Genomic DNA, 13958 nt, shown 5'->3' with positions numbered 1-13958 from the left:
TGTGCGGTTTAGAAATAAAGAAAGGAGGAAAGATTGTGACATCATCAGAGGAGGGTCGACAGCAGTGCTGACTCTGATGTTGATCAGGATAAAAATCACAGCTTTAAGCGACATCCACCAGAGAACCAGAGAAGAAGAAGACAACAGTGAACACAGACAGTTTAAATCCGTACGCCGGCGTCCTAACCCTAGACAGACACGCTAGATACAAGTACTGTCTCACCTGCAAGTTACAGCTCCTGACCTGAACCTCCAGCAGAGCCCGAGGAGCCTTCAAACCTTGAATCGTGAAGAGCAGCAAACGCTCAAGTCTGAAAGATCTGCAAAGAGACCGGATCTGAAGAAGAACCAAAAAGGACAAGAAGGACGTCTAAAGTAAAACAAGAAGCAGAAGAGTCCAGCAGTTCGAGCCGTCAGCATGTTGTCAACATCAAACTCCTCCAAAGTGACGGTAAGAGCAACTAAATTCTTCTTCTGTGAGCGTTGATTTCTATTATTTTATTTAAATCTGTGCAAACAGTGTTGAGCGCAGGCTGAGGTTTGAAGTTTTAAAAGTCATAAATCTCAGTGTTTCCCCCCAAATGATCAATAGAACTAGCAGCAAAGCTCATCTGTTTGGAAGCCCAACAGTGTTCAGTATTAAATATACTAATAACACACTGAGAAATAGATCATTACAAGAATAAAAGCCGTAAAATGTACGATAAGGAAATAAAATTTGAGATTAATTATTGAAAGTCTACTCATTATGAAATGTTGTATCACTCTGATTTTCACAGTAACAGGGTTTTAATGTAATTTTTATTTTATCGTGGAAAGTGTGATGCTGGGATTCTGTACGGAGGCCTGTGATTGGCTGAAATTGAGGGAGCGGTGTCTGGAGACAACACTGTGAAAAGTCTTGAAAAGAAACATGAAATAAAAACAGAGACAGAACTTTATTAAAACAACTATTTCTACAATGAAATAAAAATGGGCATGAAAAAAAATTAAAATAACATTTAAAAAATTTAAAATTAAATAACATTTAACAATGAGTTAAGTTTTTAGATTTTATTGATTTATTTCACAATTTACTGTTTCTGTTATGTGTTTTATTTTATTTTATGTTACATTACATTGCAGATGCTTATATCTATAGCAACTTAACAATAAGTTTATTCAAACTAATAACAACAGGAGCTACATGTTGTCAAAAAGTGGAAGTGCAAACTTCAAATCAACAACTAAACGCGTGTTAGAGAATATCAATGCTCAGGTTTTTATTTTTTTTTAAAGTCATGAGATGTTATTGGCTGCTAGTGCTCTTCATTCACACTGCATATTTATTATTTTCAAAATTTTACGTATAACTTATTTCATGTCGACCACTCTGGGACTCCATATTTTGTAGCACAATTAAACCCTAAGGCGTTAATGCTGTTTCCTTGTTTTTTTAAGGAAAAGCATGTTAGCCTGCTGTTTATAATGCTTTTAATTATATTGTTTTTAATTTTAAATACATTTTTTTCTTCGGCACCTTTTAACCCCTGAAATTTTAAACAATGAGACAAACTTTTTATGTTTTGTCAGTTAGATTTTAAAAAAATGTATTGGATTAGTAATTAGAATGCTATCAATTGCAGTCTCACTGCTGTTCTACATGATACTATGTGTTTTACATGTGAAATATCTGAAGGTCCCCTGTGCCTCTATGTGAATTTGAATGAAATAAACGTGAAATGTACTTCATGCGTGACACATTTACATCGCGCTCTTTTTCGAGGGTTGACTTATCGCATTTTTAATTACGGCATATTTTCTTTATGAGCGATAGTGTGACATATTTTTTCTTACACCTGGAAAGGTAAACGAACAAAAACACTTTCTCCTCCTCTTCCTCAGGCTGCCTGTGTCGTGGCGATGATGACGATGGTGACCATGATGGCGACGGTGGCGACAGCCATGCCGAAACACTCAAAGACACACAAGAAGTCTGATGGTGCGGCCGTGGAAACGGTCCCCCTGCAGATGGACCCCAACTCGTTGGCTGTAAAAAGACACTTCAGACCGCTTGCGAACGCCTCCACCTCCCCGTGGACGTACAAGTATGAAAGCACACCTACATGTGCACAAGTCTCTCGTTCAGGCTTTAACTGAAGCTAAAAATGAATTAAACAATTCCTTTAACCATAGAGTTAAAGATACGCTGACATTTATAGGTGTTTGTCCCTTCTCTCCCTCCGTCCTCAGCATCTCCCGCGATGACTCCCTGTACCCTTCGGTGCTGTCGGAGGCTCGCTGCTTGCTGCAAGGCTGCCTGAACTCGGAGGGCCTGGAGGACCGGAACCTGGAGTCCAGACCCATCATGCACCAGGTGCTGCTGCTGCGGCGGGTCAGGTCAGCGGGGGCGGAGCACAGCTACCACTACAGGCTGGAGTCCCGCCTCATCGCAGTGGGCTGCACCTGCGTCCGGCCCATAGTCCAACAGCAACAGTGAAGACCGGCAGAGACCAGATCAGCTCCCGGGTCAGCCTGACACGAGCAGAAGCTTCAGACCAATGCCAACCAAATTTATGTTGTAACACTGACTTAAAATCAAAATTAGGCTTTTGTTTATATTCTACTTAACATTTAATTAGTACAGACCACTACTTTCTATCTCCTTAGTATTAATTTATGTATTGAAATTAAGTGATAAAATCTCATAGTTGTAACAGCTGAAGTCAGATAATGATAAACTCATTTTATGATTTATGATAATTAACATAATCAAATAATAATAAATATATAATAATAATAAAAACTTCATTTATGTAGCAGAACGAAAACGCCATACAGAGTTGACGTAAAGGTTCAAAGAGTTTTAGGTGTAAATCAGTAAGTTTAAATGAATGATACAGTTTGACAAGAGAGTCTCGCGGCTGAAATCTGAACCAGTCGAGGTTCGGACCGACTCAGACTGGAGCAGCAGGGATCTACTCAGGATGCGATAAGGGCTTCGTTTACAGTTTCCAAGTGATTTTCAGATAAAACAGATCCGATTATTGGAAATGTTACAGAGATGCAGGAAGCACGATCAAACAACAGAATCACATCAAATTTACCGTGTTGGAAATGGGGTATATACTGTCGTTTCTCCATAAACCTGGAGAAACTACAGGACTAAATTCACTCTGGAGCTGATGTTTAAATGCAAAGAAAGATTATCATTGGATATGTTTCACATATTCTGTGTTCTATTTATGGTTTACATTAATTTAAATTTAAATTTTGTGTTTTATTTAAGTGTTATGATTTTGATCTTCAGGTATTTATTGGTGATGTTATATTAATGTTCATGTATTTATAGTTCAGAGGCTGAATATGGCGTTGATTCAAAAAAATAAAAAATAAACAAAGAAGTAAAGTGTCAGTGATTTATTCTTAAATTTAAAATATAATGTGTTTTCTGTACATTGTCCTCATCATCATCATCAGCATCATCATCAAACCCTGACTCCTTAACATTGACATTGCCAGGGAAACAGACTGACACACACATACACGCACTGAAACACACCACTGCAGCTGTAAACACTGTACACAAATCGATTATCAGTTGTTCATCAATAAAATCCGGTCTTTCATATCAGCAGGGGGTTGGTATATTGATTACTGGACAGGCAAGTAACCGGGGTGTAGCTGATGTTAGCCACATGAGCTGAGCACCTGTTTGTTGTTGATGCGTTATAGCAGATGTGTCACTCACTAACATCTAGCGCTGTGCGTTGTCATAAATGCTAGCATGCTAATTTTAGTCATGGTCTTAATATGAAGAAATATGAGACGAACCCAGATACAGGGCTGTGAAATCTCAAGTCTGATCTCGAGGTTTTATTATTTGTTACTTGTCTCAGTCTCATTGGCTGGGACTCTGTTTTGCGAGTGTTTTGAACCTGACTCATCTCGGTCAAGTGGGTGTTTTGAAACCCATTTGTTTCGGCCTCGAGAATGTTTTCATTTGAAGCCATCTCAGTTTCACCTGTGCTTTGAGTCGGACTCGTGTCGGATTTCCTGGTGGTTTACCTGGGACTCGCCCCCCGTCCCCTGGGCATTTTTATTCAGGTTTGTCTCGGTTTCTTCGGTGTCTTGACTCCGACTCATCTCGGCCTCGGCGGTGGCGTGACCTGGACCTGTCTCAGTCTCGGCCGCTCATCTCACCTATTCAAGTTTTTGGCCTACACCCAGTCCAGCTGACCTTTTTTTGGCTTAAGCTCCAAACTGCTCGCCTTATCTCGGACTTGACTACAGTCCCGTGAGAACGAGGCACACCTGCTGACTGGCTGTACTGTCCTACAGCTGCCATTGGATGTCACTAAGCGGCCACACTTCACTGATCCAACCTTTCTTGTTGACATACTGTTTTACAGTAAATGTAATGATTTAAACCATTTAACTCAGGTGTGTATCCAGGTAGCGGAGACTCTCCTGGCAGGTGGAGGCCGTCCGGTCTCTTGTGGACTCCATTCAGCTAAAAGGTCCTTTGGGTTGTTCGGGTTTGAGTCCGGTTTCTCGCAGGACTATGTCAGGTTTGCTTGGTTGGGTTGGGTACAACTTTTCAGACTTGTGAAGACACTGAGTCCTTGATACACAATCACACACACATGAACACATTGGCACTGTTGGCATGGCAACAAAGCACAGTAAAACCCCTGTGAACCAACTAATGATGACTGAATCTGCAGCGTCCTTCAGTTTCACAAGTTCTTCTCGTTACAAAGAGTCTATCTCGTCAAAAAGAGTCCTGGTTGTTCAGAGGAGGTCGAGCGGTCGGACTCGCCCTCAGTCCCCCTCCTCTTTTTCTTCTTCTTCTCTCACTCTTTTCAGAGTCTCTTCTCTGTCAGTCTCCCAGTCGGAGCAGCGCCGGGTTCCCGGCCACATCAACACTCAGCTCATCAGCCCTCCAAAATGGCTTCCAAATAAAGTTCAGCTTGTGTTGTGATCAGGCCATCAAGACACCTGGAGGTAGAGAACAGGGGGTGGAGTTAGCACAGTGACTCCAAGTCATGGATGGTAGAGATGTGGTGGATTGTGTGTGTAATTTAGTGAAAGGAAGGGCTCGCTGCAAAGTCGAAACTTTCCCTTTTAAAAAAGCTCACCAACTTCAGGTTCTGTACTGTATATACACTATACGGCCAAATGTGTGTGGACAGCCCTGCCCGTCTACCTTTGTGTATTCTTGGGCTGTTTTTCCAGGTTTGGTCTACGGCCCTTATTGCCAGCGAAGGTAAATCTGGTAACGCCTTATAAATCAGCCTGCGATGTACGATGTAATTTTCTCGTATGAATCAGGTACCAATAAAACACTGACTGGTTCCTGCTGGTACTTAAATTTAGATAGAGAGGAAGGAAACACGATAATGGGGAACACGGGAGGAACAACTGGAAAACGTCATCCTCTGTTGTGGCAACCTTACCTAATAACTGCTAAAAGAAAAAGGTAAAAGCACTTGTTTTGATCGAACTTCATCCATTACTATTAAAGAAACCCAGATTGTACTCAGTCCTAAAAACACAGGCACTGGTGAGAAGCCCGTCTGCATTTATTTGACATGTTCTTCACGAACCCTTCCATCTGAAAAGTCGGGGGCTTTTACCAAACGGCCTTTTAATTTCCTTTCTGCGCTCCCACAGTTTTCCGTAACATATATCACAACGGTGAAATACATTATACAAGTTCTGCCCACCCAGTATCTACCCAGTATTTACAAAAATCCTTTCCTCTAAAAAATACCCGGTTGTTACTCTCTTGTTCCCCCAAAGTCATAGTTTCTTCCTCTTCAGAGGTGTTGGCAGGTGTATTTTTGAACTCTGGACAGAGCCAGGCTAGCTGTTTCCCTCTGTTTCTAGTCTTTATGCTAAGCTAAGCTAACTACATCCTGACTCCAGCCCTGTACTGAACACATAGACACGAAACTGATGCAGATTTCCCAAAATGTCAAACTATACTTTAAGAGTTCTGTTCCATTTAACATAATAGTGCTGATGCCCTTTAAAGTTGATATTGCACCACTGTCTTCATATTTTGTTTCAGTACGTCTCCCCCTCCTCTCCTCCTCCAGCTTGTCCTCACCTCCACGCTGTGTTTGTCCTGAAAGACGAACAAAAACAACACAAACTTCCGTCAGCGATGCTTTTCTCTGACACAGCACCTGAATCATCTCAGCCCATGAGCGAAATCTGACAGTAAACCCCGCGTCCTCACCTCCTCCTGCAGCCGCTCCTGCGAGGCGTTCAGGTGCATCTGCCGCTGCTCCTTGTCGGCGTCGGCGCGGTGCTCCTGACGCTCTTTGGTCAGAGCTTTCTGAGCGACTTCCCGCTCGTGCTCCCTCCTCTCGGCCAGGTGCTTCAGCAGCTCCGCCTCGTGACACTAGAGGGAGACAGAGGAAGAGTTTACACAAAAAAACCAAAACATTTTCCTCCAACAGAAAAGACCTTAAAAACAAAAGGCAGTTTATTTCTGTCTCTACTGTGTCACTATGAGTCTGTTGAGCGTAAACACAAGTTTCTTGGTGGTTCTCTGGTAGCGATGTGTGGTGCATAGGGTCGCGCCAAAGACTGTTTCCAATCCAATTAGACAGCAGACTTAATGCTGACAATCAGAAATCTGGCTAAAGGTGCTGTGGCCATAAGTGTTTCGGATTCTTCGAAAGCTCTTTGTCTCATTAGATGATGATCACTCAAAACACTAAAATAACTCATGAGGTTCCTCAGGGATCAGTTTTAAGGCCGCTACTTTTTTGTTGGTAGGTCCACCGCTATGGTCCAGACTGAAATATCTCAACAACTGATGAAATTAAAGACATCTATGTTCCCCAGAGGGAGAATCCTAAAGACCATTTGTTTTTTCATTTTCACCAACAAGTGTGACGTAACATTGACAATCTAAACTCTACTGACTGCTGTTGCCCTTATATTCTTTAAATCCTCCCCCAACACACACTCACACACCTTCCTCCTCTCCTGAGCGGCATCCAGTTTCTTCTGGATCTCCTCCAGTGACGGTTTTTGGCGAGGCGGTGTGGTGGCCCTGAGCTCAGGGCCGCCGTCAAAGGTGGGCGGCTTCAGGATGACCTCGAAGGCCTGGCCGCTCGCCCGCTTGCTCAGCTCGATCACCTCCATGTCCCGGATGTTGCACAGGTTCAAGTCCACCACGCCTGCTGCAAGAAGGACACAGGACCATGAAATGACCACAAACTGGCAGAGATTTCTTCTGCAGCAACTTGTGATTATAAGAACCATGTTTTTCTGTGTTGGTGTCTACCAGCTGCTCCAGTTTCCCCTCGCGTGCAGTACTGCACGCGTTAGGTGAATTACTGCTAATGTGTGGGAAACTGGTGCGAAACTGTCAGTCCTGTTATAGTCTGGTGACCTGTTTAGGTTTGACCTTTTCTTGCCAAATGCATGATGGGACGGCTCCAGCCCAGTAAGACTGGAGCTTGGATGAATGATTTTAAAAGGAGATGTTAACGACTGCAGGAAGAGCTTCGGGTTGAAAAATTGCTGCCTCCTGACACGTTTTTGGGATTATTCTGGCTGAGAGAAAAGTCAGAGGATCACAGAAGTCCGTGGGATTCATCCTCTGGAGAGCAAAACTCCACCCAATAGTTGTGGGCACCTTCCTAAAGCCTGCACTGCCAGAGCCTCTGCTCACATGGCTAAAAAACGAGTTCTCTGTAAGTGTTTATTTGCTAATTTGTAAAATTTGCTAAATTTACATGTGCAGAATGTGACTATTTAGTAAGTAAAAGCTGATAAAAGCATTTACATCTACAGCAACGTGATATTTATCTGTTTAGAGCAGAACAAGGTAGGTTGACAAAATGTAAAGGTCCATCACTGGATTTCTTCCAGAGCTTTCAGCTACATCTTACAGCTGTTATCACCACCAAGGTACTAAGGCCCCACACTGTTTGGATTTCACTCATTAATTTCAATAAGAAAACAGAGTGGAGATTTACTCCTGTTGGGTGTCAAAGCTCATAATAAATCCCATCAATTGGCTTGAAAATGTTTTTTTTTTAAAAACGAAATTCAAAATAAAGTAATTTCTGCTCAACATAAACGGCATATTCGCAAAATGTAGATTTCAAGAGAGAAACACGAGAACTACTTCAGAGAAAAGGATAACTGAGCCATCTCCATGACAACTGAGCAAACACTGTTCACTGATGAAGACTGTGAGATACGGTCGAAAGCTCCAGAAAAAGCTGGAGCTTTAACCACGAGTTAAGAATTTTTTTCTCACACTACTATACCCAAGGTCGAGAATGAACCTTCGATCTAGGCTGACGCTAGTTTGACAATCACGATAGAATAGAATAGAAAAGGAGGAGAGCGTAGCTGACCTTCCTTCTTGTCGACTGTGGTGTCTCGGGGTTCGGGAAGGATGCAGGAGCAGAAGAGAGACACCAGGGGGAGCTCACGCATCTTCTCTCTGTATGCTGGAAGATTCAGAGAGAGAAATAAATAAATTAAAAAACTGCAGATGAGCCATAGATCGATACGGGTTCGATCACTCTAACATAGAAAAGATGGGAAATCAATAATCAATCATCTGTTTTACCCGCCAGAGTCATCCTGCTGCCGCTGCTGCCGTAGTTTTCCTCCAAAGACACTGTGGTGAGGTAGAGTCTGTTCCTGAGGACAGAGACACAGGGACAGGTGAGTCAAACTCATGTCAGTCCAGTGGAAGCCGTTCAGCAGAGCCCCTGCCGGTTAACCCGCGGGCGAGACGCTGAGCTGCAACGGTGGGTAATGGGGGAGGGAGGAGTAACACCTCCGGGCAAAATCTGCCTGGCAACCTGAGCTCAGGGAACACGAGGGTCCTCGCATGAAACTAGTCGGGCTCTGCACGAGGAGGGAAAGAAAAAAGGGGCAGAGAGAGAGAGAGCTCCCTCAACACCAGATCTTAACGTCACCTGCTCACTTTGCTTTTAACTTGTCTTGTTTTCAGGATAGAGACATTTTCACTTTTATTTTATTTTTTCTGTCTGGTCAGGCGAAAGTTTACAGTCTGCACTTCTGGCGAATTTTAAATGTAAACAATGATGAAAAACACACACACATATATATAAATATACATAGACTGTATGTCTTAAATTTAATTTTGTCTCTGTGACATCCCAGATTTACCGTAAAGGTTTAGAGACTTGGAATATAACTGAACATGATTTTGATTCCAAGGTTTGATTTTGCTCGTGAAACAGATTTTCCAGCTTGTTCCTGCTTTTTAAGCGCGACGACACGTTTGCACAATTCACACTCGGCAGCCGCGACTTCGGGAGATTAAAATAAATCATCCGGAGTACGAGGACACGACACGCTGCAGGAGTTTGGACTCGCGAATCAGCCTCCAGAGTGAAGCTGCAGCTGTTACGGATCATCCAGCTGCTGATTCAGACTCCAAATCCAGAAACAATGCAACAGCGCTGAACTCGAGCTATGTCCGATTTTAGAAAATTAATTTCGTTCATGAAATGATGGAGATTCACAGAAACGTCAACTTAAAAATAGAATCAAAACCTGGCTGACGATGTGCACAAGCGCCAGCGCTGCAGTTTAAGATCACTCTCTACTCTCACTTTCCACTAATGGTCTTTTCTCTGCAACGTCCAGAAGCCAAATGTCCTTGTTTACATCCTCAGAACCGAACTGATTCAGATCACAAACAGACAAAAGGAACATGACCTGTTTTTTAACTGATCATCCTCTGAGGACTAATGCAAACACAACGTTAAAACTCTGGGTGTGTGTGTGTGCGCGCGTGTGTGCAGGGACTGAGCGATGATGTCATTGTTGCCAATAAGCGGCATCAGCTCCTGCAGAGTCGACCACTAAACTGATCCCCAAGGCAAAGAAAACAGAAAGGATGCGCGAAACCATGCGGCAAAGACAGAAACAAAGAAAAGACGAAGCTGCAGAGGAACGAACCCACGAAATGGAAAAACAGAACCAGAGGAGTGAAACCCACATTCGCGTCTTTGTTCCGAAAAGAGGCTGCAGCCTCCTGAGCTGCAAAGACGCAGAAAACTACAAACTAACGCAAATCATCCCAAACACATCGATAAACACAAGAATGTGCCGAGTGGACTCACCCTGCAGTGATGCTCGGTCTCCGGTCTCTCTGTTCAGACTGAAGATCTGCAGCTCGGCAGCATCAGCACCAAACAGCAGCCCCGTGCATGACATCACCCGGCAGCGATCCGATTGGCCGGCAGGGATACTGGGCTGCCATTGGTCCAGCAGGGCAGAGGGAGCCGGAGGAGGATTTGGGAGGTGGTGGGGGCTGGGGTTCGGAGGAATCCTCCTGGTCTCTGACAGAAAGCTCTTCGTCAGGATCTCAGCAGTCAGTACACACACACACACACACGCACAAACACACACACGCACGCACACACACACACACACACACACACACACACACACACACGCACACACGCACACACACACACAAATGCACACACAAACACACAGACATGCACACACGCACACAGACATGCACGCACACACGCACACACACACATGCACGCGCACAAACGCACACACACGCACACACACACACATGCACATGCATGCGCACAAACGCACACACAAACACACACACACAAACACACAGACACACACGCACACACACACACACACACACATGCACGCGCACAAACGCACACACAGACACACACACACAAACACACACACACACACGCACAAGGGCCAAGAAGTTTAGCAGCTACTGATCGTCTGAGCGGTAACATCCGACCTGACGACTTCATGTTTCCATCATGTTTCCACAGACCCAGAGGCCTGAGCCAACGCAGAGAAAGTAGGATAAACATCTGAAAGTCAGAAAGACACCAGTAAATAGATGCGTCCTGTGGTCTGGTAATGTGGTGGCAAACCGCTCGGCTCCTGCCAGGACGTATCCACAACCCATCTCCATAGAAACCCATGAACAAGGAGAAGCAGGTTCTCGCCCGCGTCAGTGAGCTTCAACAGAACGGCGTGCAGGGGTCGTGCTTTACTGGGACTCTGCTTTACTGGGACTCTGCTTTACTGGGACACTGCTTTACTGGGACACTGCTTTACTGGGACTCTGTCATGCTGTACTGGGACTCTGTCATGCTGTACTGGGACTTGTCATGCTGTACTGGGACTCTGTAATGCTGTACTGGGACTTGTCATGCTGTACTGGGACTCTGTCATGCTGTACTGGGACAGCCTTCATCGATGTTATTAGTTACACCTGTGCTTTTCTTGCTGTGTCAACTCTAAACGTCTGCTGTTGTTGTTTTATGTGAGCTTGTGTTTGTGTTGCTTTGTGTTGCGTTTTATTCTATGTGCAATTTTATGCATTTAATTCAAATGCAGACAGACAGAGGACGGGATCGTGTGATGGCCTCCACTCAGGCAGAATTCGTTGTTACCAGGCAACAGTGACGTTTGACCTCTCGAACTCATACAGTCACATGTTGTTCTGTCTGAACTTTGATCCAATTCACAGAACTTCAGTCTAAATTTTAGCCGAGATCCCAAAGTTTCCAAAAAACACCAAATCTGTCGAACTGAACTTTGGGAAATTGTGTTTAAGATGATCCACAAGATTTCTAGAATATTTCCATCTGATGCCAAAAACATGTCGACTTGGGTTTGAACTTTTCATTTGCTGCAACAGAGAGATGGAACGAGACGATTATATTTGGGATATATACGAACGGAAAGTCAAAGTGATGACAGCATGCTGAAATATTAGCGCTGGTTCACTTTCGGCAGCTCCTGTGCTCCGGCGTTTGATATCATTGTTTGTTTTATGCTGATAAAATGAAGTTACACAGAGAGGACTCGGGACCTTTGACCCCTCAGGAGACGCACCGTAGGAGGAAAGCTGAGCAGGTTGGACCAGACAGAAAAACACGTTCAATCTTTCCAGACCTGCTATTTGCCACCTGTCCACCAGATGCCCTGAGACTTTGCCACCAGTCCTGATCACCTGATTCCCAGTCTCACTATCAGCTTCCCACTACTTACACCAGCCCAGTTTCGCTCATTTCCTGCCAAATCATCAATGTTGCTCACACCGCTGTTTTCCATCCACCTGAACCTGAACCTGAACCTGAACCTGAACCTGCTTTCCTGCCTTGTTTGCCTGGACAGTCCTTCGTCCTGTGCTCGGTTCACCAACCGTGACAAAGAGCCACATTTCAGGTCTCAGAAGACAAAACCACACCTGAGGAAAAACCACACAGACAGAATTTAAGTGTATAAAATAAAGTTTAAAAAAAAAAAACACCAGACATAAAAACATGAGGGTAAAATGTTACGAGAACTGGATCTGCTTGGATCCGGTTTGATCCGGTTTGTTGGGTCGATGTGCTTCTGAGGAAATGTCAGCGCTAAATTTAAAGGCTGACAATGAACCGTTACTCATCCTGACTGGAACACTCATCTCTCTCGCTCATGCACACACACACACACACACACACACACACACACACACACTGATCTGTGTGTGTGTGTGTGTGTGTGTGTGTGTGTGTGTGAGCGCCTCCATCTGTTGCTCCGGCTGCGGCCAAACTCGTGTTCTGTCTGTCGCTCTTCATTCAAACACATCAAACACTAGGAAAAGCTCACGGCTCCACCGGAGGCTTTGCAGTCGTCCCAGTCGATCGTGGTCAGAATAAATAGTCATCTTGGTTTTTGGAGAATGTCTCTGAGAAGAGAGTGAGACTCTAAATGTATCACGTTGCTGTAGGTGCAACCCTGTGTCGTTGTCCATGTGGGACCTTTTATGATTGACGTCCAGCGTCAACAGGTGGAGGTCGGGGTGGTAGGTGTGGTGCGTCCGACTTTCATGCAGGAGGCCAGAGTTTGCGCTACCAGCTTTAACCGGCCGTCTGAGCAGCGGAGCCGCTCTCTGCCGAGGGAAGACCTCGTCTCTAAATGGGATATTTTGCTTCGTTTCGCTTTCCTCAAGCGAGACGCACGGGCACCGCAGAGCTGTCGTTTAAAAGGTTGCCGAGAGCTCCTGCTGATAAACGAATGACGGGGAGCGATGATGAGAGATGAATAATGAACTGTTTCATCAGCAGAGGTCAGAGGTCAAACCGCAGGGGGACGGAAGCTGATTGGCTGCAGGGGGGTTGACCTCCGCTCAGTCACTACAAACATAAATCTGATGAGCTCATCAATGGGGGGGGGGGTCACATGAGTGTGGGGTTTTAATTATGTCGTGTGTGTTTGTGTGAAAAAAAGAAAAAAAGAAAAAAGCACATTTTATTGCGATGTTTGTTTTTTTGATGCAACAGTTTCCTTAATCTGGGACAGTTTTACGTGTTTCATAATAAGGTGGAAGACATTTAAAGTTACCTCGACCTTTTTCTGTCATAAACACCTCGGCGCAAAGAAGAAGCCGACCGAGGCCAGCAGAGGACTACAGCTCCCATCATGCACCGGAGCAGAACACGGTGTTCCCGCACGCCGATCCTCCGGTCCTCCTCACGCTGAACCAGATGATGTAATGCAGCTGCAGCGCGTGTCTGCGTGTTTGTGTGCACGGAGGCGGCGAGGTGAGAGGCTGCGGCAAGGAGGAGCGAGAGACCTCCGCATCTCAGCTGATGATGTCACCTGCAGCCAATCAGCAGAGGGCTCAGAGCCGCCCTGTCAGGGTGTGTGTGTGCGTGTGTGTGCGCGTGGCTTTAAAGCCAAATCAGGTCAGGAATTCAGCAGAAACAATAAAACATCTGCAGCACAGTGTTTCTTTTAAATGGCTTTGTTTCTACAGGACCGAGCAGTTTTTACAGTAACGTAGACTAGAACAGACTAGAACAGAGCAGAACAGAGCAGAACAGAGCAGAACAGAGCAGAACAGACTAGAACAGAGCAGAACAGACTAGAACAGAGCAGAACAGAGCAGAACAGAGCAGAACAGAGCAGAACAGAGC

At 44.7% G+C, this 13958-nt stretch overlaps 2 protein-coding genes across 2 annotated transcripts; one reads left to right on the top strand and one right to left on the bottom strand.

Moving 5' to 3' along the window:
- il17a/f1 (interleukin 17a/f1) lies at window positions 1-2705 on the top strand. The gene is made up of 3 exons (XM_040133965.1): window positions 1-451; window positions 1885-2087; window positions 2233-2705. The coding sequence occupies exons 1-3, from the start codon at window positions 419-421 to the stop codon at window positions 2477-2479; spliced, it is 483 nt and encodes a 160-aa protein (XP_039989899.1). The 5' UTR covers window positions 1-418; the 3' UTR covers window positions 2480-2705.
- Window positions 2706-3514: 809 nt separating this feature from the next.
- stmn4l (stathmin-like 4, like) lies at window positions 3515-10324 on the bottom strand. Its single transcript, XM_040130697.1, has 7 exons — window positions 10119-10324; window positions 8588-8661; window positions 8370-8465; window positions 6973-7181; window positions 6227-6391; window positions 6095-6112; window positions 3515-4980 (listed from the first exon to the last, which is right to left on the bottom strand). Exons 2-7 carry the CDS (start codon window positions 8598-8600, stop codon window positions 4972-4974), a joined length of 510 nt encoding a protein of 169 aa, XP_039986631.1. The 5' UTR covers window positions 8601-8661; window positions 10119-10324; the 3' UTR covers window positions 3515-4971.
- Window positions 10325-13958: the final 3634 nt, after the last annotated feature.

This window comes from Xiphias gladius, chromosome 1 (genome assembly GCF_016859285.1).
Source record: "Xiphias gladius isolate SHS-SW01 ecotype Sanya breed wild chromosome 1, ASM1685928v1, whole genome shotgun sequence".
NCBI lineage: Eukaryota > Metazoa > Chordata > Actinopteri > Istiophoriformes > Xiphiidae > Xiphias > Xiphias gladius.
The sequence above is the reverse complement of the archived record's forward strand: the minus strand, read 5'-3'. Positions and strand labels throughout refer to the sequence as shown.